Source organism: Eptesicus fuscus, chromosome 22 (assembly GCF_027574615.1).
Source record: "Eptesicus fuscus isolate TK198812 chromosome 22, DD_ASM_mEF_20220401, whole genome shotgun sequence".
NCBI classification, from domain to species: domain Eukaryota; kingdom Metazoa; phylum Chordata; class Mammalia; order Chiroptera; family Vespertilionidae; genus Eptesicus; species Eptesicus fuscus.
This window is the reverse complement of record NC_072494.1, coordinates 11,710,528-11,736,371: the sequence shown is the minus strand read 5'-3', so window position 1 is coordinate 11,736,371 and position 25,844 is coordinate 11,710,528. Positions and strand designations below refer to the sequence as shown.

Genomic DNA, 25,844 nt, shown 5'->3' with positions numbered 1-25,844 from the left:
GTAGAAACGGTTGAAAACCTGTTTCCCACAATTCACTGGATCTCAGGCCAAGGGGCCTGTATAGAAGTTTAATAGACAAATGCCACCAAATGTTAGGGAAAACAACATCTCTGTACTTGTTTCAAAGTTTTTAATGTGAGATTCAGAGAACTTCATGGAGAGTGTGGTTGTGCTACTCATTACTGATTTATTATCAAGTGCCTTTTGTGTGCAAAGCACTGTGACAGAATGGTGGCGCAGGTGGCAGAATGGTGGACAGTCAGTACATGGCTGTTACTGTCTTTTCTTCCAACCCAAGGAGCTTATAATCTAGGGAAGAAGACATGTGCACTAATAATTACAATGTAAAACAGAAAGTGATTGCATTTTCCATAAAGCCAGAGTGTTGTGAGTGCTTAGAGAATGTAGGGATTATTCCAAGTTGAAATGCTCTGAGGTCTTACTTAGGAGATAGCATGTGGGATGCATTTGAGTAGTTCATTTTCAACCCTACTCCATCATAACATTGATCAATTAGACCCTAATATGGTTGTCTGTCTGTATCACCCCACCTTAGACCAGATCTCCATCATCTATTGACTAAACTACTCTAACCTTCAGATTGATCTTCCTTCTTCCACTCTTGTCCCTGTCCAATCTCTTCTCTAAACAGCAAAAAAAGTGATCTTTGTTAGCATGTAACTGGATCATGTCATTCTCTTCAGTGACTCCCACTGTACTCCATGCCTGGCCCCACCCACACTCCTCTATCCCTGGTTCACAGGCTCGAGCCCACTGAGCTACTTTCAGTGTTGGAATGTGCCAAACATTTCCTGCTCAGGCCCCTCACACTCTATCTCCAGACAAAAAATGCTCCTTTCTGTATTCTTCACATAAGCTACTTCCTCCTCCTCCTCCTCCTTCTAAGTCTCACTCTAAATGTCACCTCATGAGAGAGGTCTTCCTTGATCACTCCTCCAAAATAGCATGCTGCTTCTCTCTTTTTTAAAATATATTTTTATTGATTTCGGAGAGGAAGGGAGAGGGAGAAACATCAATGATGAGAGAGAAAATCACTGATTGGCTGCCTCCTCCATGCCCCCCACTGGGGATTGAGCCCACAACCTGGGCATGTGCCCTTGACCAGAATCGAACCTGGGGGTCCACAAGCAGATGCTCTATCCACTGAGCCAAACTGGCTAGGGCCTGCTATTCTCTTTAACTGCACCCTCTTTAATTCAGTCTTTACTCTTAACATAGTTGGCAATTACTAGTATACATTTATTTATTTTTTACATATTTCTCCCCCTGCTCTACGGATAGGAACCCTATCTATTTTATATACCATTTTATTAAACAGGATCTAATATGACATGCTATTCATGCTCAGTAAAATATTTGTTCAATGAGTGAATATGAGAGGGAGGAAGGAGGGAGGGAGGGGAGGAGGGAGGGGGAAGGAGGGAGGGGGAGGGAGTGATGGTGTGGGAAACAGGGATCACCAGTCCCAAAGCCATAACAAGCCTTAAAAACTACAGAGCAAACAGTTCCCTCAATCCTGTTTGCTTTCACTGTAGGCATTACAGACAAAAGTCTTAAATGTTCTTCCAGTGAGAACAAGATCTATTAGTAGCTTCCCGTGCAGCCAAAGCTACTCTACAGGAGTTATATGCAAACTCGGTCCAATGATAATGAGGAGACATGGAAAATACAGAGGTTATGGAAGCATTTTTGTTCACTGATTTTATTTCCATAACCTTACACTGATTGGTGCAGTCTGAGTTATTGAAGGCTGTGGCACATGAGGGAGTGGTTGCTGGCCTGCCACCATTCATTTTAATCATTTTCACTGACTTTTTTTGCCTAGTAACATAGAGGCTGTTAATAAATGAGATATACCTCACAATGCACAGTGCAGACATAAATAACACAACCTACAAAGTAAATTAAATCTTGGGTATGGTTTTTACAGGATAGGGCCTGCCCTTATTAACACTCTCTTAGTTATGCTTATTTTTATCATACTGCTTGAAGGGTATTCCATTGGGATTTTTTTTAAACCTTAGCCTGTATGAAATAGAAAATTCTACACTGATTTGATTGGAAAGTTACGGTAAAACTGGCTCACTAGTTTAATATATAATGAGTGACTCAGAAATCCTATTGGATTTGCTTACACAAACCTGGCTGTGGTTGCAGACTTCCTGGTTCCTGTAGCCAATTCTCATCAAGAAATAAGACTGTGTTACCTGAGGAGAATGGGGCTGTATCTTTTTGGAAATCTAGTTTCCTGTTTGGGAAAAATAAAAAGCCCTCAAGATTCAGCAGGCTTTTCCCCCTAGAGAAGACAGATTCTGTAATGGAAATTTCCTGCTAATTCCATGAGGACATGTTGGCATCAGCCTCTTCCAAGAAAACACATAAAGTGTGGAGTCACCTTTATTCCAACCTCTACCACCTTATTCTCCACGATGAGATTCTGGGCATGGGGTACCTTCATCTCTGCCACAGGCTGGCCAAGTTGGCATGCTGAGAGCAAATAGCAGTAATAATAACTTCAGTATGCTAGCAGCCCCAGGAGTCTATGGGTCAGTCCGAGAGGGGGGAAGGAAGAAATAGGAAAAGGGGAAAGAAAAGCATAAGATATTTCATGAAATAGAAACTCTTTCTTCACACTTCACTACTATTTATATCCAAAAAAGCAGAACCACAGATATATAAAGAAACTGGTAGTAGAATGGTGTTAACTAATCATTCAGCAATTTTCCAAGGAAATATTCAGAGCTCTGCATTATGGGACAGACACAGATGTCTTAGAATTATGGAGATGGAATTGTCCATCTTAATTAGTGGTTTCTGGGCTTAAAAATTTCATAGGCCAATTCTAATTCCCCCTTCCAATATTTGAGAGATCAACATTGATATTCCAATTTTTTATTCTACCAAGTGAAGGGACTTAATGTCTACTATCTCTTGCCATCATTATTTCAAAAACTTAATGACATTCTAGCATCAAAAAAGTTAAAAGGACAAAATAAAAATTGTAGAGTCTATTAAAATGAATGTTTACATGTATGAAAAGTCTCTATACTCTCTCTTATTTTTCTCACCTTTCAATGGACCATAAAAACCTTCTCCATTGGCTGAGTACATAGAAGCACTGATTCAGACCAAACCACCAATTTGCAAATGAGAATACCGAGGTGAAGGGATTCGTCAAAGGCAGTGCAATCCATCCGCTGCACAGCTGGATGTAGTACTCAAGTCTCTTAACTATCAACCTGGTTTTTTCTACCATGTCGCACAGTTTTTTGTAGCACATTCAACCTTTTTTTTAAAGTGCTTAAAATATTGAGAGGAAGACTGAACAAACACACACAGGTCAGCAAGTGAGATACACTCACTAACACTTTCAAGAGGGAAAGCTCATTTGCAGCTGAAAAAGTAAGGAAGGTGGTGGGAGATAATATTTGCACCAAACTTGAAGAATAGAAGGACTCTAGACAGATAAAGATGAAGGGGGGTGCACATTTCTGCAAAGACAAGAAGATAGGCAAAAGTAAGGCAGCTACAAAGTACAAATAGTAAAATTCTAACTAGATTGCTGAACTCTTGTGGATGCTTAATGAGGATTAATTAAAAGTAAGCTTAGAAATGTAGTTGGTAATTGGCCACAGAGGACCTTAATTGAAAGACTTGGGATCCTGGACTTTGTTCCCAAGGCACTGAGGAGTCATTGGCAATTTCTGACACAGAAATGATGCAGTGAGAGCTGTGCTTTTGGAAGATCCATCCGGCAATGAGACATTGAGCTTGCAGTCCAGGTGACTCTGCCGAGTGCTATCACAACACCCCAAGGTTGAGAGAAAAGGGGCAGGTCCAGAACAAGGGCAGAAGCAATGAGATTAAAAAGAAGAAAATATTGCATCAATAGAAGCATCAGAGTTTAGTGGTAGATTGGATGTGGGAGAGTCAGGCGTCCAGCCTGGGTGACAAGATGGAAGTCAATAGAAAGCATTGTTAACAAATGAATAGTGCAGGTCAACAAAACAACATGTTCCCACCTCTCAAGGATAGACTTGCTAAAACTACACTGGTCTGGAATGTTGTGAGGGTTTAAACAAGTTTACAAACGTGAACATTCATAATTTTTAATACTTGAAAATCACGTCTATTGCTTCGGCTTGATAGCGATAAATTGTTCCCAATTCTCATTAAAAAGCATGCAGGGGAAAAGGAGGGAGAAATTATAAATTCAGAGCTAACAGAAACCTTAGAAAGCATAGGCCAACTGCTCATTATCTTGAAGAAGAAATTGAAGCCCAGAAAGACACAGAGCCCAGTGACACAGGTAACTAGTGGAAAATTTAGGACTAAAGCTCAGGTCTCCAAATGTCCAGCCCATTGTTTTCTGTGGACAAGACTCCTTCCTTGGGAAACTGGGTAACATTTCATTTGAATTCTGCTCTCTCTTCTACTTTCCTCATTGTGTTACTGCAAACAAGCTCCTGAGAACAATGAACCTACCACTGTTTTTTTTCTTCTTCACTCTGATAGGCTTCCTAACCATTCCCTTAAAAAGAAATATAAGGACTAAACAATTTGGCCATTAAATATTAATTGTTCTCATTCTGGAAGGTTGAGGGCAATAAAAACACAGTAATAGGTGCATATAGCTCACAAAAGAGAGCAGGTTATGCTACCCAGCATCTTCAAGACAGGTCTGAAAATTATTGTTTGCTCACAGCTCTGACTTACAGGATGCAGACCGTAAGATTCCTGGGGGAAAGAGCTGGGGTTAGTTTGCTTTATTGTAAGTCACTGCATTATATTAAATCATATCTATGCAGCCAATGGGAATGTTAAACAATCGTGCTTGTTGATTTATCCAGGGACTGGAGGCTTGTTAAACAGGCAAAAGCTGTTATCTTGACTTCAAAATAGGCAGAATTGAGTATGACTCATCTGTTTTGAATGTCAGCACATCATGAATTCACCAACATGACACGAGAACAGAGAGATCAAAGTAGTTACCTATTGATTATAATATCTTCAAGAGTCAAGGCAGCTCTTCCAATTCCCAACAATCCCCTTTCTCCTTAATGAGCAAGTTATTCCTTTTAAATTCTCATTTGAGAATATGTTTTTTATTGATTGGAGAGAGAGAGGAAGGGTGGAGGAGAAAGAGAGAGAGAGACAGACAGACAGACAGGCAGACATTGATTCGTTGCCTCCATAACACACCCCGACTGGAGATTGAACCTGAAACCTGAGCATGTGCCTTGACCAGAAATTGAGCTGCTGTCTTTCAGTGCATGAGATGATGCTCCAAACTACTGAGCCACACTGGTCAGGGCTGAGCAATTCTTTAAAATGGCCGCTACTTCCCATGTTCCTTCATGTCTATGGACCCAGTCATTTAGCAATGTCTGACTGCTATTAATTGGATGCCAGATTTGTGTCAGTGACTTTAGACATGTTACCTCTTCTAGTCCTTGTAGCTCTGTGACGCTAGAACATCTTCAGACCAGGAAACACAGGTTAAAAGGGGTAAGAAAGGTGTTCAGGGGCATACAGTTCATCAGTAGAAAAGTCATAAATCAAACCAGATATGTCTGCTGTCAAATCTCATTATCTTAATTATGGTTTCCCACCCCTTCCAAACCACTACAGCCCCTAACCCAGTCCAGATATAGACAAAATATGTATACAGTGAGAATGTACTCTGACACAGGACAGTGCCTATGAGAGAAGTTTGAGGAAGAGAAAGGGATTTCAGGTACCCATGTTCAGTTTCCTTTCATTGTCACAGTGATCTGTGGCTTTCTAAGTTCAGCCTGAGTTACAATAGTGACCCTCCTGGTCTCCAGAACTGATCTCAATGAGTTCATTCATCAGTATCCACTAAATATTTATGGAATTAATGGACATACTACTGACATTAAAACATACAGGTCTTAGGGTGTAGCTTGTGATCACAGGTAAGTAAATTTCATCTGAAAGTGTAAGTGAAGCCATGGGTCTTAAATGGAATTTTAGACACCTGTTGCCTCTAGTGTAGCCAGGTGCTGGGATACATGGAAAAGTGCAGATAAGAGGAAAGGAATGGATCAAACCTCAGAACTTGCAAATGAGAAACACTTGCCAGGATGTGGTAGAGATTATGAACATGGGTTACATGTACAGAGAGACATGAAGATGACTTAGGTTTGCTCCTCCTGAGCAAAGATCTGGTCTCTGATCTAAATCGAGACCATGCCAGCTGCTCCTAGGCATTCCTGCCTTGTCATCACGGGTGCCTTATGTGCCCTGCAAGCCTGCTGTCTCTCATTCCATGCTCAGTGCCATGTGGAAGGGCAAAGCCTTTCTTACCAAAAGCCTGAATAAGCTCCTTTAAAAAGAGATACCGCCAGAAACTCTCAAGGCAGCCTCTTACCTGCTGGTTCTGATAGGCTGTGACCGTAGTGAACACGGTCTCAGGAAAGTTGAACGTTTTCACTCCATCCCCAACAGGAACAGGTTTGGTGGGTGAAAGGTCGCTGCTGAAATCCTTGCGAATCACATGAACTCGAGGCTGGTATTTGTGCATGGAGTGCAGAATGATCTGGAATGAGAAGGAGAAACATTAAGACAGGGTTGGCTCTAAGGTCCCTACATCTTTTCAAGCTCTCATGCAAATAAAATCACGGAGTAGAAGCATTTTAGAAAGAGTACATATTGGGAGTGGGATGTACAGGAAACCAGAAATCAGGGGGCGGGATGTACAAGAAACCAGAAGTCGGTATACCTGACCACCACAGGCAGGACTAAGTGATTAGAGAGCATCATATGGAACCATATAGCAAATTATCCCGATCATGGGCGGTGGATGCAATACGTTTGCTTTAACTGGGTAAATGCTGAATGATGCTCTGGTACCAGTAGACGTCACTCCGCTAAAAGGTCCCAGACCTCTGCCACATGACGGTGGTTCCCTCCTGCTTCAAATTTGCAACATGGGCTCATGCTGTCTTTATATTCTACAAGCTGTTATTTGCACTTTGTTACTGAATTTATAGACATTCTCTTATGTCACGTGAGAGTGAGTAGTGTGTAAGTACATTCTCCCTTCCTCAGAAAATTGTCATTTCCTTCAAGATGTGAGCCATGGTTTTAGCTTCTTCAGTCTTCCCATAGCACCCAATATGGATCATGTCATTCAGTGAAAATTCAGTATATGTTTTACTGCAGAAGGTAAATTGATAGCATCAGGTGATCTAATTATACTTGGAAAGCCTCAAGGCCTATAATTCTCTTAGAAATTCAGCCAGAATTTATAAATTCTTCCCTCGACAATCAGCCAAAACTGTCACTTCAGTTGTTTCCCTGTGCATTGTTATGAATGTTGTGATTTCTTTCACCATTTTTTTATTTGTCCTGTGTTTCTGTCTCTGAATTCTCCCCTGACTAGACTGTGAGTACCTGGAGCACAAGACTTCTGTATGATAAACACAACCTGATGCATAGCAGACGTTTGCTAAATGTTAGATTTGTAATAAATGAAATGTCACAGGAATAAAAAAAATGTTATGCTTATTTTCTTAAGATGACTTAGAGTGGCATGGAGATTCTTATTTTACCTGTTTGTAAAAGCCTGGGGCTAGTGGGCTCTAAAGCAAAAAGGGGAACAGCAGGGAGGAGGAAGAGGGAGATGGGGTTCTTTGACTCACATGTCCTTGATCATCCAGTTCATTGTTGGTCAGCTTGAGTTTGTCGAAACTGACCACCTGTCTCATCCAAGTGTCTCCGGAAGCTAGAGAATCAGGGTGTATATAAACTCTTGGTGGCACAGGGGAATCAGCGTTGCCAGCCACCATCCACTTGGAGCTATGATACACGTATCTGAGAGAGGGAGAGAGGAGAATTCAGAGAGGTATGCAGAGAGGGAATAGAAGGTTCAGAAAGCAAGTAGGGACAGGAGAGAGTAGCAAAGAGATGACAAGAATGGAGAAGTAGTACACAAAGGAGAAAAAGAGAAGGAAAGATAAGGGGAAATGGAGAATGAGATGGGGTGGGGTGGGGGAGAGCAAAAAGGTGTTGTGGTTAATGATCAAAGCTGCAGCCCTCACAAGAAAAACATTCTCACAGTCCTTTTTCTTTCTTCTCCTTCTCCTTGCTTTGCACCCCTGTGTGCACACAGGCATCCTGAACCCACGTGCCTAGCTATGGAAAAGGTATTTTACTGCAACCTTTCACCTTCCAAATGCAAACCATATAATCTGTTGGCCACTTGTTCAGGATTTGGTTCCTTATTAAAAACATCTTCCATATCGTCCTATAAAACACAGCCATGTGCATAGACCCTCCAAGCAGCTCACTTGTTAACCATTTCCTTGCCAGAGATCTCGATTTTGAGGCATTTCTAGGAAAATGGAGGGCCTCTGCCTTAGTGCCACCATCCCCAGAAACAACACCAAGTCTTCCCAGTGTTTTCTTTGATGAACTCCATCTTGAACGTCATCATCTCCCACATTATTTTCCCACAAAGCCACTGGAAATGAGATGCTGTTGGTAGCAAAGGAGGTCAGTTTTCCAGACTTTGCCAATTGCCCTGTAGTTCTGAAGGCTGCTCTCCATGGATCTGACGCTTCCTGTTTCTTAGTAAAGGAGCTTGTGGGCCCTGGGACCTGGCAAACAGAGGCACTGAGTCCTAATCTCAACTCCCAAGATCCTCTAAAAAGATCAGAAGCCTTTCCCTTCTTAAGCCCTGCACTCAAGACCACTTCTCTGTGGGACAGCTCTGTCACCCACCACACTAGTCCTGGTCTTCGCCACTCATCTCTCTCCTGCAAATTCATGGATTTAGGGCCAAGTTCTCAGGCATTTCAAAAATCAGCCATGATTCACTGATTGGATTGAGATCTCAAGAGATCAATTAAGCCCCAACTTGTTTCAGACAAGAACTCCATGTGAGCCATCCAAAAGCCATGGAGACTATGTTGGCTTTTCATGATTTTGAAGGAAAAATATTTAGCAAACTCACTCACAACCCATATCAATGAATTATAACTCTAACTAGATGTTCTTCTTAAGGTCTCACCCAATTCTTCTATTCTTTTCCTTCACCATCCACAGGGTGATCTTTCAAATATATGATTGAATGTACTGTATAGGTCTACTTCTCTTTCCCCTCTTCAAAATCAATCATTTTACCTCCGCATTTCATAAACCAAATCATTCAATATGTTAATTGCTTTCAATGTTAACAGAAGTAATTTTAGACTTAATTTCATTGGATTTTTGCTACCCTGGCAGACTATAAACAATCCCACTCTCTCCAGAGATGCAGTGGGGATGAATTCCAGACCCAGCCATTACTGAGTCCTGATTTCCTGCCTCTAGTGACTCCTTCCTGCCTGGTGTTCTGCCACAGGCCATTGGCATATTCTCCATCCTTATTCCCTGTACAGAGCATTATACAGTGCACTATTAAAATACTTCATCAAATGAGTTTAAAGAATAGTTCTAGAATTTTAGTGATACCCACAATTCCACATTTCAGAGTCATTAATTACCTGTATCTTTTATTGTCCACAGGCACAATGTCCATTGCTATGTAGTACTGCTGGTGTGGATCCAGACCAGTGATTTTCACTCTCATGGCAGGAAACATCCTCCTATGAAGGGGAATAAAGTAGGAAGCAGAGCAATCAGAGGGGAAGAAGCAGCAGACGTAAAAGCTCAGAAAGTCTCTTCTCATTAAGCACTTTAAGAATGCCAAAGTTCAGTGTCCTCTAATTCTCAAAGTTAGCTTATTTTTTTTTCACTTACAGAATTATCACTATAAAATATGCTGAGGACTTATATTGCTTAAATAGTGCCTCTTCTTAACTTACATTGACCTATTTGATGATTCATATACACAAAGGGCACATACATAACTGTAATTAGATAAATGGATGATGTGTATGAATCCACACATACATTTCTTATTAGGCTATAACATTCTTGAATATACTTATACTCATATGCTTACCATACTTGAATAATTTATAATCATCTTACTCTCCAAATAGCTTATCACAGCTGTTGTTGCTGATCATAAAATATTTCTGATTGGCTGAGTCTATTTGAAAGTGACCACTCTAAAAATAATGTCTTAAGAAAAAAAGGAAGGTGCTACCATTCCCAAACAAAGGGCCACCAAAGTGTTTTTTTAATGGGTAAAATGTAGAAAAATTTCTGCAAGTTCTCAGGCTGTCAACATGTGTGTCATGAGAAAGACCCTGTGGAATAGGGAGCAAATACCAAATGAATTCTAGTGGCCTCTGGGCAATACCTTGTTTCTACCACAATGGCTTGTTAAACTTGCCAAAGCAAGCGAGGTCAGGATATGGCACTTTACAACTACTCTCATAATTGAAGAGGGAGCAACCCAAAGAGGTATTGTGTTTCAACGAGTCTAGAATAAAATTCACCATTCTTCTTTAGCCATAAGAAAGAAGAAAAACATCAAGCTCTTTTTGTATGTCATTCATTTAGGAGCCAGACATAAAAAGTGCTCGGTTCAAAAAGTTGGATTGCCTGAATGTTCTGTAGGGTACTTGTACACAAAATGCTACATTAAGTTTAACCATCTGGGGCCATTTAGTTGAGCTGGGCAGAGCACAGTGCTAATGAGGTCAAGGTCACAGGTTTGATCCACATACAGCCTAATTGGCTTTGCTTCATTTCACGGCCAAAGACCATACTTTGGCCCCAGACAGCCATCTTGCAAATGTGCACTGGTTGTTTATATGAGGGGCTTTCTAGTCACACATTCCAACAAAAGCAACTCAAAAAGCAAATGTCTTCCGTATGAGGTCAGTGACATCATAATCATATTTGGGGAAAGCATAAGAGAGACCATAGTCTTTATAACAGGGATGATGGCTAATTCTTAAGTATTTTCAAAGAATATGTAATTAACTGTTCCTTCTTTCCCACTTTATAATTTTTCAGAAGCTTCTATTGGTATATTTAGATTTTCTCCCTCTGCCCTCACAAGTTTAATTAAGAAGCCCTATGTTTTAGTATTATAGTGCACTAATGAAATTTGATGGTGGGCTACTCATAATGACTAAATCTAACATTTGTTAAGCACCTTGATCCACACTAATTCCAAAAATTTGAGAACCTTGGTTATAGATTTAAATATAGATTAGTAATTGCCTTTTTAATAACAATGACTTAGAATTGTCCTATATGTATAAGTGGCTGAAGAGCATCTTGCCAGAGATAGAGAGGAAGTCCTCTAACTTGCTATCTGTGATAAGAAAATGTGGTTCCTTTCAGCCACCTATAGAGATTTGTTACATTGAAAAAGATTAACTTATTTTCTGGTGATTTCAAGAAAAGGGATTAGGTGTTTTCAAACTGATTAACTGTTTTATCAGGAACATTTTATATGACCTAAAGTAGAAAAGCTACCTGTCACCCTAGCTGATTTGGCTCCGTGGATAGAGCATCTGCCTGCAGACTGAAGGGTCCTGGGTTCGATTCCAGTCAAGGGCACATGCCCGGGTTGCAGATTCAATCCCCAGTAAGGGGCTTGAGAAGGCAGCCAATCAATGATGAATGAGCTGGGTGCCTTTGGTAAGTCCTTTAACCCCATCCCTTCTAACACAAATGAAAGGAACTAGGTCATCTCCAAAGTGCCCTCTTGCTTCAAAACTCTATGACTATATTTTAGTTCGCTTCTTAAAAATATATCAAAAGTTGCTTTTTCTTTTTGTTAGCATTTTAGCACAGAATACCAAGTGAAGTCAGAATACCCTAGAGAAAAAATAATTTTTCAGGTTTACAAAGTGAGATGTGTTTGGTTTTATTTTTATGACTAAATTTAGGCCAATTCTTTTGTCTTCTAAGGCCATTAGGCCCTACACGTACCTCTGTCCATGGTGCTGATTACACAGATTATGTTGCTATATTCAAAGACAAAGCTTTGTAGACAACAGTGTTTCTGAATAACAGGATTACAGTTTAGGTGTGAGGAGTAGATGGTAACTAAGCCCCCCTGAGCAGGAAAAATAAAAGAGAGTCATACATAACTAACATTAACTAAGAAAATGGAAATTGAAATGAAAATTGAAAAGGAGACTACATAGGAAGAGGAAAAGGAAGTGAAAAGGAAGAAAACAACTGTGGGAATGGGGAGGGAGGAAACAACAGAAGAGAAAGCCTTCTTTGAAACACCTGAGGCAATGTGATACAGAAGCAATGAATGTAATTTCTAAACCTAAATAAAGGGGTACGACTAAAGAACAAACTGTCTGTCTGTCCTGTGGTTATCCACATAGATTCAGGAATCAAAGTCAATCTGTGAAGGTAGAAATATGGAAAAGAAAACACTGCAGAAGAAATCACAAAAGGAGGTCACAGAAGAGTTGTCGATGAACTTCGCAGATGAACTGAATTCAATGAAGTGCAGGAAACAAGGGTATGATACTGAGAACAAAAATGGCCAAAATACACAGACCCAATAGTAGAAAGTGAAAATCCAAGACAAAAACTGGAAAATCTTACAGACAAAAAAAAAGTAATTTTCCCTCTCTCTCCAAACCAAGCCTCTTGCTCAAAACTAAGAAAAAGAATAAACACTTTTTCCTTGAATTGTTCTATTTCCTTCTACACCATAACATCTCAAAATGTAGAACTGAAACCCAAGCAACAAAAAGGAGATGGTATGGAAAGTAATTCTCCTTCAAAGTTGTGCCTCCTAAGAAGCGTTTTAATAGTTTTATTCACTGCTAAAACTTAGAGAAGGAAAACAATTCTAGAAGAGAAAGAAAATGAACAATATTTCAGGTTCGTTTTAACCTCATGTTTTTGTGGTGGTTTATTATACTTGGAGGTTTCTCTATACTCATTGAAGTTAACTGAACCCAATCAAAATGTTCTTTTACTTTAAATGTCCATGTTCATGAAGACAGCTTTTGATCAATGAGGTAGGTCTTTTTGGTCTCCAGGATGTGAGACTGCATAGAATGGCTTGGAAAATATGAAAGCAGCATTGTTGTTTTTATTTCAGTTGAAGTATCCCTATGTACTCAAGAAGTGTAGCCCCAGTTTATCTTTATTTAAATCATTTTCATTTTGAACCCAAGGGGCAAGAACTACAACCATTTCTTAACAGTGCAGAGTTATAAATAGTTGAGACCATTGTTTTAGAGCCAGACAGAGTTGTGTAGAATTCTGGAGCTGCCCATTATTGCCCATGTGGCTGTAGTCAAGTTAGTCAATCTCTTTGGGCCTTCACATCCTCATCCATATTTTGAATTATCATATCTGACCTCATAGAATTTCCATGAATTTTAAATAATGTAGTGTACATTGAGTATCCAGCGCAAATAGATAACTAACAAAACTGTGTCCTTCAAGAAAATTGAAAGATACCAATGAAGGAGTAGCTTAGTGTATTTTAAAGAGAAATTGTGTTTTAAAAACTTTTATTATCCTACATAAATATTTGCAAGAGTTTCCACCAGTATGCATGAAAGTTTTGTAATACTTTCAATAAATACAGTGGATCGACAGCAGGGCTCAGAAGATAAACCAAACCCAATTCGTACCAAAACCAAAATTCTTACAAAAACATCTGGCTGCTTTAAAGGCCTTAGAAGATGCAAGCTGTTGCTTGGGGAGCAAACTTGTTCTGTTGAGAACGATGGGTGGTGAAGAAACACTTGCTTTGGCAGTCGGTTTGGCTGTTACGTACCATGGATCTCCAATATTAACTGAAACGTGTAGGCAGAAATGTTTGTGAGGCTAGAGGTGATTTAGGTTTCTGTGGCCCTTGGAGAAAAATGGCAAAGTCACAGAAAACACAAGATCGCTTCACCAAGATGTCCAGATGCAAAAACATGAGTGCACATGACTTTGGCTTCACCAGTGCTACCTACCACCAATAAATGAAAAAAAGAAATGGAACAGCTCCTACTTTGACCTCCATCCTTTAAATGTAGCCATTCAAAGGAACATGTCCTTACCTGCCCGCTTTGGTGATGATCATCTCCGTCCCAATGTCATGGAACCGCTTCCAAAGGTCAGCGCACTGCAGCTCCACCTGGATCTCCTCCATGGAAGCCATGGCAGCAGGCACAGGGCCTGCAGCACCCGGGCCCAGGTCAGCGTGCGTGTCAAAGGAGCAGGAAGTCCGCTCAGCCAGCACCTCCGAGTCTGAACCAGTGCTCTGCTCAGAATCTGCAAAACACACCATCAAGCCTTGGGTGAGAAACTGCTGGACACCCTCAACACCCCGACCCTGAAAGACGGAGGTGGGGAGAGCGGCAGAGTGGAGAGGGGGAGAGGTGAACAAAGGGAGACTTGAAGCTGGGAAGCTCCAGAGCACAGCACTCAGGGTATTTTATTATTTTTTTTATGGTTTGTTTTTGTGATTTACGACCTTCTTTCAGGTTTCAGGTTTCCAACATGACATCTGGCATTTTAGTAAGTTTTAGCAACAGCTGAAGAAAATTGGTCCACAACAGGCAATATAAAGAATACTAATGTCACCATGTTGAAGGGCTTGAAGCCAAGCTGGGGCAACAGAGTACATAAAGGCCACATTTTAGTAATAGTAATAATAATAACAGCAACAACAACAACAGACTCTAGCTCCAAACCTAGATTGGTCTCGTGTACTTCAGGGGGGCGGAGGGAGTGGGGAGTTCAATGCTAACAACAACATGTTCTTGAATTCCATCCTACTTGGCATCACTGCCCATCAGTCAATAACTTTTAAACACAGCAATTCTCCTTCCCCTCTCCCCCCGCCTCCTGTATATATCCTGGTCATCAAAAGTAATGAAATGTTGTTGGGGATCTTTAGAAGCACTTTGTCCTATATCCAAGTATATGGCCTTTTCTAAGAGTTCAATCAGGCCATTTTGGATGAGAAAGAAAAAAAAAAATCCGTTGTGAGGCAAGGATGTAAGCATATGGAAAAAGTTACCCAAGAAGGCGGCTGAAACAAAGGGAATAAATGAGCTCAGGAGACACCTTGATTGGTTTCTGAAGTATGGGCAGAGGAGAGTGGTGATCCAAACAGGAAGGTAGGATTGAGAGCAACCAAATAAAAAGCTGTCATGCTGAGCCAGATGGTCCTTTCCTTGTGTGTCTTCCATACCCATGGGGGAGGAAGGGGTGGCAAGGAGACTAATGGAGAAGGACCGTGTCAGATTTACCAGAGAATTTTCTGTAATTTTTTAACTTTTACTTTCAGGGGCCCAGTGCCAAGAACTGTATCTCGTAAGAATTTTTAAGCTCAGATTAGCTAGGACAATTTTCTTAGGTCAAATGATACTTCAAGCCAAACCTAAGAAGCTGTTTCTCTAAGCCAACCTTAGCATCTGATTGCTTCCCCCGGAAATAGGTACATACATAAAGGTTGGAAACAGCGGTGTGTTACCCTGGCACCTGACTTTGCAATGCTGTCAGAGGTTATGATCTTTTGAGCATCAGTCCTTGACACCAGCAGGGTGGGGGAAGGATGGCACAGAATGCCAGGCCACCTTGCTGCCATGTTCACTTACCTGTAGCAGGTTCTAGGCTTGGGAACAACCCAGCCCATGATACCTTTAATTTCCATTTCCTGTAGCCCTGGTGTGTTCCTCTCTCAAACCCAGGCAGCATTTCTGGCAGGAATATCCCACAGCTTTGCCAAAGGCCACAGGGAACAAAGTGCCACCTCTCTGCGTCCTCCCCAGTTCCTCACCCTTCACTGCTGAAGGCATTTGGGGGGCTGCAGAACTGTACCAAGCTCCTAAATCACACAAAAGTCTCTGCCCATGATCTTTAGTGTATCCACAATCACAAGTCCAGTCACCATCTTTACAAAAAAAAAAAATTATGACTTAGTTTTACATGGCTAAGCATATAATTTTATACCCTGGACTTAACAGGAGCTACTAATTTTGGTCCCCTTCAAGCACAGAAAAGTGAAGCTACTTATCTAAGACGAGAGCTGCTGTGGAGTGACAAATCTCTTTCCTAGCCCGGTCCTATATGCCTTTCAGTAGCAGAGCCCTTATGTCATCACATACTCGGCCAAACACAGTCATTCTGATCCTCTGAGACGTGGATTCCCAAATCCCATTTTGTTTCTGTAATTTGCCAAGAGTTCCTCACTTACCATGAACATTGTAAATTTTTCAAAAACTTCTCGGCAAGTTTTATTTTTTATTTTTTTAATTTTTTTTAAATATATTTTATTGATTTTTTACAGAGAGGAAGGGAGAGGGATAGAGAGCTAGAACCATCGATGAGAGAGAAACATCGACCAGCTGCCTCCTGCACACCCCCCACCGGGGATGTGCCCGCAACCAATGTACATGCCCCTGACCGGAATCGAACCTGGGACCCTTCAGTCCGCAGACCGACGCTCTATCCACTGAGCCAAACCGGTTTCGGCAAGTTTTTTTTTTTTTTTTAAATAGTCTTGTCTTACCTTTGTTATGAAATCTCCTTGCCATAAGGGCTACTATAATTATGAAAAAGTTGGAAATAGACATCTTAAGTAGGGCCCAGCAGAAAACTTGGACATTTGATTTCTCTGATGTGTGTTTAGGAAAGGGGAGAGGAGGGAACAATATCACTGCACTAAGTGATAAATATTTAATGGTAGCCAAATTGAGGTTGGGATTGAAACAGGGACTATGGCTGGAGAGTTAGGAAATAAGAGGCTCTACTCTTAACTCACCGTGTCATCTGGAATAAAATGGGTGCTCAAATGTGACATTAAATGGATGAATGGATAATCTTGGACAAGTTACTTAGCCACAATGGACCTATTTCCTCATCATGCCGTTAGAAGGAATGAAGTGAAAACTTTTCTAATCTCTTCTACCTCTGATGACTTGAAGAATTAAGAATCTTCTCTAATGTAACTTTTAGAGGCAATCTCAGATAGAAGCATCAAATTTAAAACTGTTTGGACCAGATAAGTTTAATGAGGAAAAAGACTGGGGGCCCAAGTTTGCATCATCACAGGAGTTAAAGACTTGAATGGGTATTCTGTTTATAGTTTCAATCAAATCAATCAATAAGCACCTATCAGCATGTGGCCTTATATGAGGTACCATGTAGATAATTTGAAACAGAATTCCAGACCTTGAGAAGTTTCCCAGTTAATGTTGATTAACTATGTGTTTATTGAGTGCTTACTATGTGCCCAGTACTGTGCTAGATTCTGGGAAATATCGAAGTACATAATGGGGCTCCTCTTAAAGGTACTTGTAGTACAAGTGGAAACTGGGCACATCCACAAATAATTAGAGACAAGGCCAAATGCTGTCACACAGTTTTTCACACCATTATATACCGTCTGGTGTGTTATAGGAATCCAGAAAAGAGAGGGGTCTGAGAACAGTCCTGGGGAACCCATGGTTACTGGCAAAGAAACGGACAAGTCTACGGAGGCATAGGTCCTATTTGCCCATGAAGAGGATTTCCAAAGACATTCATTTGTTTCCCTGGAAGTATTTGGTGCTCCTAGATTCTCCATCCCCACAAAATAGAACCCAAGTGACTGTTATATACAGAATACAGACACTGGCCCACACTTGCAATAACATGAAGGCACTATGTAATTTTTCATTTTCAGTTGTTTCTTACAAGTCATAATTTGGAAATAAAATTAATGTCATATTTTATATATATACACAGGGTATCCCCAAAAAATGTATACATTACTTTAACAGCTGATAGCTCAATTTTGAAAATGAAATGTATTTTAATAAATACTTCCTTTATAATTATTCAATGTGTGTATATACATTTTTTGGGACACTATATGTATAAATTTCTAGAGTATTTAGGGCTACCTGTGATATAAGCTACCTATAATATCCTTAAAATAGTAATCTCAGAGTCAAGATCTACAGCTTAGGTAAAAATAAAGTTTACTTATTTTTAAAATACATTTCTAAATCATAGTCATGTAAAATAGGCTAATCAGATCAATTATTTCAGCTATTAATCAGAATGTATACTCGAGTTACCTAAGTCATGAACATAAGAAATGCATAACAGGTTATTTCAATCAAATCAGACCTTCCATTCAGAAATATAATCAGTCCCTTGAAGATCAGAAAATACCTCTGTGTTTTCAAGTTCTTTTATCCTTGGCAATTTGTGACTTCCTGCCTTCAAAAAATAACCATTAGAATCTCATTTGAATGACCTGGAAAGACTTCTTGGCTATGAGATGTCTCCTGTGCATAGTGCTTTAGCAAGGGGAATTTCAGTAAATCAGGAGCATAAATGATAACATCGCACATAACTAAGGAAGTTAGAGAAAACTTAGGGGACCTGCACTGAGTCAGTTAAAAGTCACTGAAGAACATTGTGTGACTCATAGGGTCAAATCAACATATCTATTCCATCGAAAAAATCCTTAAAGAAATTCTAACCATCAGTTCATAGTGTTACTCACTTTCTATCTCTACCTATCTCGTTTGGATAAAATGGATACTCAATTCCCACAGAAAGTGGGGGTTAGCTTAGAGCAAGTTCAATTCTCAATTTATGCAAAATACTAGCAATTATGAAATAGTTTCTTAATTTATATGTTGTACATTATCTAATATGCCTTTCCATGTGATGAGATAGCCATGGCATATATTTTTATGTCCATTTTGTTAATGAGAAAATTGAGTCTAAGAAAAATAGAAAACAATATGACCTAGAAGGTAGGTCTCTCCTGAATGAATGATGTTTGATATGATAGCCTGTCTCCTGAATGAATGATGTATGATATGATAGCCTGGTGTCATTGTTGGAGATGGGTGTTGGAAGACTACTATAGTCAGATAAGAGAAGTAAGAGCCATGGCTGATTTGGCTCAGTGGATAGAATGTCGGCCTTGGGACTGAAGGGTCCCAGGTTTGATTCTGGTTAGGGGCACATACCTGGGTTGTGGGCTCAATCCCCAGCAGAGGGTGTGCAAGAGGCAGCCAATCAATGATTCTCTCTCGTCATTGATGTTTCTATCTCTCCTTTTCCCTCTCTGAAATCAATAAAAATATATTTAGAAAAAAAAGAGATGTAGATAAGAGATGCACATCTGAGATTAGATGCACAGTGCCACTTCCATAATACTGCACCTCAGCTGTCATATTTTACCCCAAGGAAGAAAATAGTTTGAAACAAAGGAGAAAGACCCCACCCATATGATAAACAATCGTGGTGGTTTTGTTTGGGGTGTTTTCCTGCCAATAACTGGGACACAACTGTATTGAGTGGTAATTCCTATCTGATATTGGTAGGGCAACCATTCCTTGGTCTACTTCCTAAGCCCCGAAGTTTCTAAACCCAACACTCTCACAGCCATCTCTGGGCTCCCCTTCATACCAGGGCAGACATCAGAAGCTTATAACCCGGGCAGTACTCTCTGTACCAGGCTCAAAGTAAACTATTTCCAGAGGACCTCTGCAGTGGAAATTGGTTCTGGGATGTCAGATTTTATCAGGGAGCTTGGAGAAATCTGGTGATGAAAATTTTCAGAGTAATTCTAAATAGGGCAGAAGCAGAGCATTTGGCATTGACCTGAGTACGGACTGAGCCCAAATTTGATACCCAGTCCAGAGTTTCAAGCGAATGAACTATAACCCAGGTTGGATTAAAATAAAATTATGATGATAGCAAACACTCAAATGAGCCCATTAGATGATTAGTAATGGAATGAAGTCTCTAAGCAATCCATGTCCTCCGAGTTCTATTTGGGAGAAAGGGGGAGGTAACCTGAAGCCTGCAGTTTTCATGCCAATAAGCCAATTAAGGAGAGTAAGAGCACATATCTCTCCACCCGACAACCAGCACCTCTCTTGGTGGTACACAGAACCAGAGGTGAGGACCCAAAGTCATCCCTGAGATCTAAGCCTTTTAAAGAGGCTCTGCAAAGAAGTGGCAGCAGTAATTTTTATATCTATTTCTTGTCGATCAAAGGCCCAATGTCCATCAAAGGTTCAGCCTTAAAGGGCTCCAGCATGCTTTGAAGGTGGAAGCAAAAAAAGGGTTAGAAGTAGCAGGCACTACACTAGATAGTTATCTCTATCTTACACAATTTTTCACAGAAAACCCTAGAAAGTAGGCATGATTGCTGCTATGGAGACACGGAGGCTTGGCAAGATGAAGGGGCTTTTCTCACATTACATAACTGGGAGGAGTCAGAGTGGGACCTAAGTTAATCTGACATTAGAGGTGATGCTCTGGCCACCAGACACTGTTGCCCATTTTCAGAACCAGACCTGCAAAACTGTGTGCTTCCCGATCTGAACTTGGCAATGCAGACCTCGTATTCAGGCTCAGCCAGAAGATAGCTCTATGGAAACTAAAATATTGTCAGTTCTTTTGGGAGAGGAGAATATTCAAACCCAAGGTCATATGGGACTTCATCTTTCTCAGTAGCATGGTAGTTATGTTCATGAATCTTTTAGGTATCGTCTCAAACTTAACATTATTTAATAAGTACATTGGTAAAGGTCCTCTTTGTTGTATTTTTTAAAATATATTTTATTGATTTTTTACAGAGAGGAAGGGAGAGAGATAGAGAGTTAGGAACATCGATCAGCTGCCTCCTGCACACTCCCTACTGGGGATGTGCCCACAACCAAGTTACATGCCCTTGACCAGAATCGAACCTGGGACCTTTCAGTTCGCAGGCTGATGCTCTAACCACTGACCCAAACCAGTTTTGGCATCTTTGTTGTATTTTATTTCCTGTCCCCGTACCCTCTGGGTAAAACATCCAAATGCGACAGACCACTGAAGGTCACAGTCAACATCAATCACTCTTTTGCTTTATCCTAGACCAGTGGTTCTCAACCTTTCTAATGCCGCGACCCTTTAATACAGTTCCTCATGTTGTGGTGACCCCCAACCATAAAATTATTTTCGTTGCTACTTCACAACTGTAATTTTGCTACTGTTATGAATCGTAATGTAAATATCTGTGCTTTCCGATGGTCTTAGGCGACCCTGCTAGCGGTTCTCAACCACTGTCCTAGACCATAAGCAACATAACATTAGAAGGTACAAAATAACATTGGAAGATGTCTGGACTTGAAGAAATGTGTAATGACCGCATTGCAAGACATAAAAGGCAGCTGAAATAGTTCTTGTGCAAAATTTGGTTTATTTAGGTTTAACTCGGGTCAGAGTTCAGGCCCCAAAGTTGTTGATTTTAAATGGATATATATTCTTGAAGAGAATTCATCTGATAATAATGTAACTGTAAGCACTTTATAAATAGTAATATATCAAATTAACATATAACATTATATGCCAATAACCAAGTTAATCGGGAAGACCAAGAAAAAATAAGGATACCTACATGTACTGGATTTTCTAGAATGGTCCTAATTCAAATATTTTATGTCTTTCTCCCCATGAAATTAAAATTCTTCTTTGTTGTTGTTGTTTTTTTTGTTAATCATCACCCGATGATATTTTTCCATTGATTTTTAGGGAGAGTGGAAGTGATAGGGAAAGACAGAGAGAAACATCAATGTGAGAGAAACACATCAATTGGTTGCCTCCTGCACGAGCCTTGACCAGGGCCCAGGCTGGGGAGGACCCTGCAACCAAGGTACATGCCCTTGACCACAATTAAACCCAGGACCGTTTGGTCCACAGGCCGACGCTCTATCCACTGAGCCAAATCTGCTAGAGCTAAAATTCTTAAGACCAACTTTTGGTTCAGAAAATGTCCCTGATGAAAGCACAGACAATGCATAGATAGAATAATCAATAATTGGTCACAAGCCATATGGCAATATTCAATCTAAATACCTCTTGCATCAGAGGTCCTCAAAAGTTGATCCTGATTGGGTAGTCTTCAAGATTTACCAGTCAATGTTAGGCCAGCAGCTGTCAACATAGGCCCCTCCTGAGGCTCTTGGCATTTTTTTTTTCTGGGAGAAGTGACACATTCACTCATCCCCAAGCCAGCGCTTGTTTGCTCTTTGCAACCACAACTACTTGCAACCTCCCAACACCACCACCAACAGACATGTGCCACGTTGGTTGTTCTTTAAACGTCCATGAAGTGAGAGGAAGCCTTCCCCAAAAGGCCCTAGAAGAACTTGCCTTATCCCTTGTTAGGATATTCTCACCATGCACCGATGAATAAACAAGTTCATGCTAACAACCTACAAGGGAAGAACGAAGCCGCCAATTTCTAAGCAACAAGTGTAATTTAACAATGACTTCTGGAGACAGTCCCCTTTGGAGGTGGAAATTGCAAACATGCAAGTAGGACATTTGAGTATAGCCAGGAATATGCCATGCCTTTCAAATTATGCTTGGGAGACCACCAGCTACTCGAGGTTTAAAATCCACTCAAACCTGACTGAACAAAAAAGAAAGAGCTCATAGACACAGAAAACTGTGGTGAGTGCAGAGGGGAAAGGGGGAAGATGGAAGAGGATAGATGGAGGATAAATGGTGAGGGGAAAGTAATAATAATAAAAAAAATTAAGTCCACCCAACCTATCAAGCCAAACCCAGAGAAATCACTCAGGAGACAGGACAGGTCAATAAATAAGCTAATAAAATTAAAAGTCAAAATCCAGCCTGTCACATAGCATGTTGAGAACTGAGTTCTAAAGCTCACCTCCTCTTTTTTCAACTGTCTAATCTTGAACAAGTCACCTAACCTTTTTAAGCCTTAGTTTTATCATTTGTAAAAAAAAAATGAAATTATTATTTCCACTTGGTGAAATTTTATGAATCGCTAACATAGTGTGTGCATGTAAACATTTATCAATAGTAGAAGGAATATATAAATGCTAATTTCCATGTATTTTATTATGTAAGAGCAGTATCAACCAAATGCTGTGGGAAAAGCACCTCTTCCAGCCCAGGGGTCTTTTCTGGGCCTAATGAAGAGATGTCTGCAAGATGAAAAGGCAGAGCTGGCGAAAGGAGAAGGATCTTCTGGGAAAAGGGAATTTTATGGAAAAGGCATGGCAGTAAAGTCTAGCAGATTAGAGAACAGCAAGTAATTCAGACACACCTGTGTTATTCCTCTTGTATCCTCAGCACCAGTGACAAGGTCTGGTACCTATTATGCACTCAATAAAATGTTGTTTTAGTTGAATGAATGAGTGAGTGAGTGAATGAATGAATGAATGAATTGCTGTATATGTAACCAAGTAAGAGAAGAGGTGTATCCAGAGAAGGGCTGGGAGGAAGGGTAAGCTGAGCCAGATGTAGAACCTGGAATGCCAGTCTTCTGATCTTCTTTAGGAGACCAGTATATCCCTAATAATGAGGTGTCTTCATTGAATGCCATGTTCCCAATGAAATCTCAGAAATGTCATCTCCACACACAATCTGAACTATTGGAAACTAGCTTTTCCTTCCACAACTATGAGTTGTGTTAAAACTTTCAGGGGCATCAGATGAGTTCAGTGGCATCAAATCTTTCAGGGGCATCAAATGAATTCCGTGAATTTAGTCACTTCTATGAGTAAGAGTCAAGGTCAATCATCTAGAAAATTCTCAGTAACTCAGATAGGTGCCTGTGGTCCTGAGGATAAAATAGGGGAAGAAACAATCTCTTTCCCCAAGTGCTGGAGCTAGTGAAGCTGTTGGGGGTGGCAGGAAGGATGGCGGAGATGTCCTTCCCTTTGAGAACAGAATGACTCTCGCACAGACAGCTGCTGCACCCTCTATACCCCTGGTGTTCCTACTGCCTGCAGTGAAGTGGGGTTTCCAGAGAAGCCACCTGGAAGGGGAAAGAGCACAGTCCTCTAGAATCGCACACACCCAGCCATGACCTTGGGCAAGCAATTTAACCTATCTGAGCCAATCTCCTCATCAAAACAGAGATGCTTATGGCTCACACATAGTAGAAGTATTTTAAATGTTAGTTCCTTCCATCATTTGTAAAAGGAGGTGACCACAAGGGTTAGATCTTTCCTGGTCATTTCTCTGACCATATCTGAGAGGAAAAAAGAAGGTTTGTGTTCTTTCAAATGGAGAAAAGCAAAAAGCAAATCCTAATAAAGAAAAAATTTAATGTAGAACAGGAAGCGATCAATCGCTTGGTGAAGGAAAGATTCCAGGGCCTCAAGCAAAAACTATCAAAATTAAACGGTGTTAGAAGGAGAAATTTCAGAAAGGCAGGATGTAAAGCAAAGAAACAGCAAACATGCAGCTGAGAGAGCCTGTTTCTGTGTGGGTCTACTTCAGTGGGTCTACTTCTCCTGGCTCAAGTTGACTGCCACACTATTTGAGAAGGAACGTGACTAGAATCTGAAAGAAGAGAGAACAGGTGGTCCATTGAAAAATTATATATGTTGGACCTTCAGTAAGGAAATGGGGCCTTTAACAGAGAAGGAGAGAGATCAACCTTAGCAGAAGAGGCAGCCCTAGATTCCATGAGAGGTGGGAATACGGAAAGACAGCTGGGAGACCGCAGGGTCCCCTGACTCCAAATTGGCAACCTTGTCAAGAGAACTCACCCTGTGGCTGGGGATGAGAAAAGTACACACTGAGGAGGCAGAAAAGGTCTAGTGCCTAAGGGGGTCTCCAGAGTAATGAGAGTGAGGCTGACCGAGACTTGGGCATGATAACCCTTTTTGACAAGTGAGATCACTGAGACTTAGCCAAGGTAACAAACGTGCCCAGCAACACTCACCCAAGAAGCAACACTCAAGCAGCATCAGAGAGAAGAGAAGAACCATGCATGGTCTTACTCCAAGGCTTGAACTCACTCACCACCCCACACTACCTACAGAAACCCTAAAATCAAATGCTTTGACAACAGAAAGAGATCCACTTTGGGGGCATGGGGCAAGCATTGAGAGTGAAACAAATACCCTGGATTAATTGTATTTGTAGTAGTGTCTTTATATTTACATCTCACCAACTCCAGCTTGGGACACCTGCAAAACTTAGAACCCCACCCTCACATCCCACGTCATAGACACACACACACACACACACACACACACACACACACACACACACACACCAGCAAAATCCTGTCTCTCGAGTCTCTCCTGTCCTCCTGTCTCCTTTTTTCCTCTAAAGCCCTCCCCAGAAGAGAATGAGTTGTTAAAGGAAGCTAACCCCAGGGTAGATCTTTGGTGATGGCCAAAAAGAAGAGGGTGGAGCAAGGTAAGGAAGTGCCTAACGCTGTCTTCTGTGTACTAAAGACCGATTTGGGAATCCCCAAGTCAACAGACTATTCCTACCTCCCCATTCCTGACTCCTTGAGTCATCTTGATCAGCTCACTTCATTGCACTCATTCCTCATCCACCGCCTTGGCCATACAAAGCATGCCTCTTTTTTCCCAGGCCTACCTACCTTGAAGGGTCAGAATGACCATTGAAGAGACAGTGTCCTCCAAGTGTGCCAGCAATTCAGAAACTGACCACTTCTAAAATAGCTGAAGTGTGGCTGGGTGTCCGTTGCCTTCTGAAGGAACAGTGGTGTTGCCGAAGCAGCAGGATCTCCTTGCCAAAGCGGCTCCTGCCTGCCTCCCCATAAGGCTCTGCACTGCCTGTCCCTGTCCCGGCCCAGGAAGACTTCGAGCCCAGGGGCTGTGGCATTTAAGTGCTGTCAGAGTTCCCACTCCGGTCCCTGTAGTGGTGCCAGTTCAGCATCTGTCATGATGACCCAGCCTGAACTGTATTTAGAAGCTTCGGGCATGGCACCATGTCCCAGCCCATCTCAGAGTGACAGGAGATTTCCTGAGCACCTGGGCTTGTGATTCAAATGCTCCTCCTCCCTCCAGGGAATGGGGGTCACAATGACTTTCCTAATGGTCTGTTTTCTTCTCAGAAAGGTACCTGTCTGTCAGAGACCTCTCTCATAGTGTCAGTCTCCATCAATGCCA

At 41.1% G+C, this 25,844-nt stretch overlaps 1 protein-coding gene across 4 annotated transcripts in view; it reads right to left on the bottom strand.

Moving 5' to 3' along the window:
- TBX15 (T-box transcription factor 15) overlaps positions 1 to 25,844 on the bottom strand; it is a 94,865-nt gene that overhangs the window by 28,916 nt on the left and 40,105 nt on the right. For 3 of the 4 annotated variants that reach the window (XM_008147244.3, XM_054711442.1, XM_054711444.1), the window contains 4 exons: positions 13,986 to 14,199; positions 9,534 to 9,635; positions 7,689 to 7,860; positions 6,416 to 6,583 (listed from right to left, as the gene is read on the bottom strand). In XM_008147244.3, the coding sequence (XP_008145466.1) occupies positions 6,416 to 6,583; positions 7,689 to 7,860; positions 9,534 to 9,635; positions 13,986 to 14,199 (656 nt within the window). Of the gene's footprint in view, positions 1 to 6,415; positions 6,584 to 7,688; positions 7,861 to 9,533; positions 9,636 to 13,985; positions 14,200 to 25,312; positions 25,512 to 25,844 lie in introns of those variants that run through there. The other variant, XM_054711443.1, reaches the window with a different exon arrangement.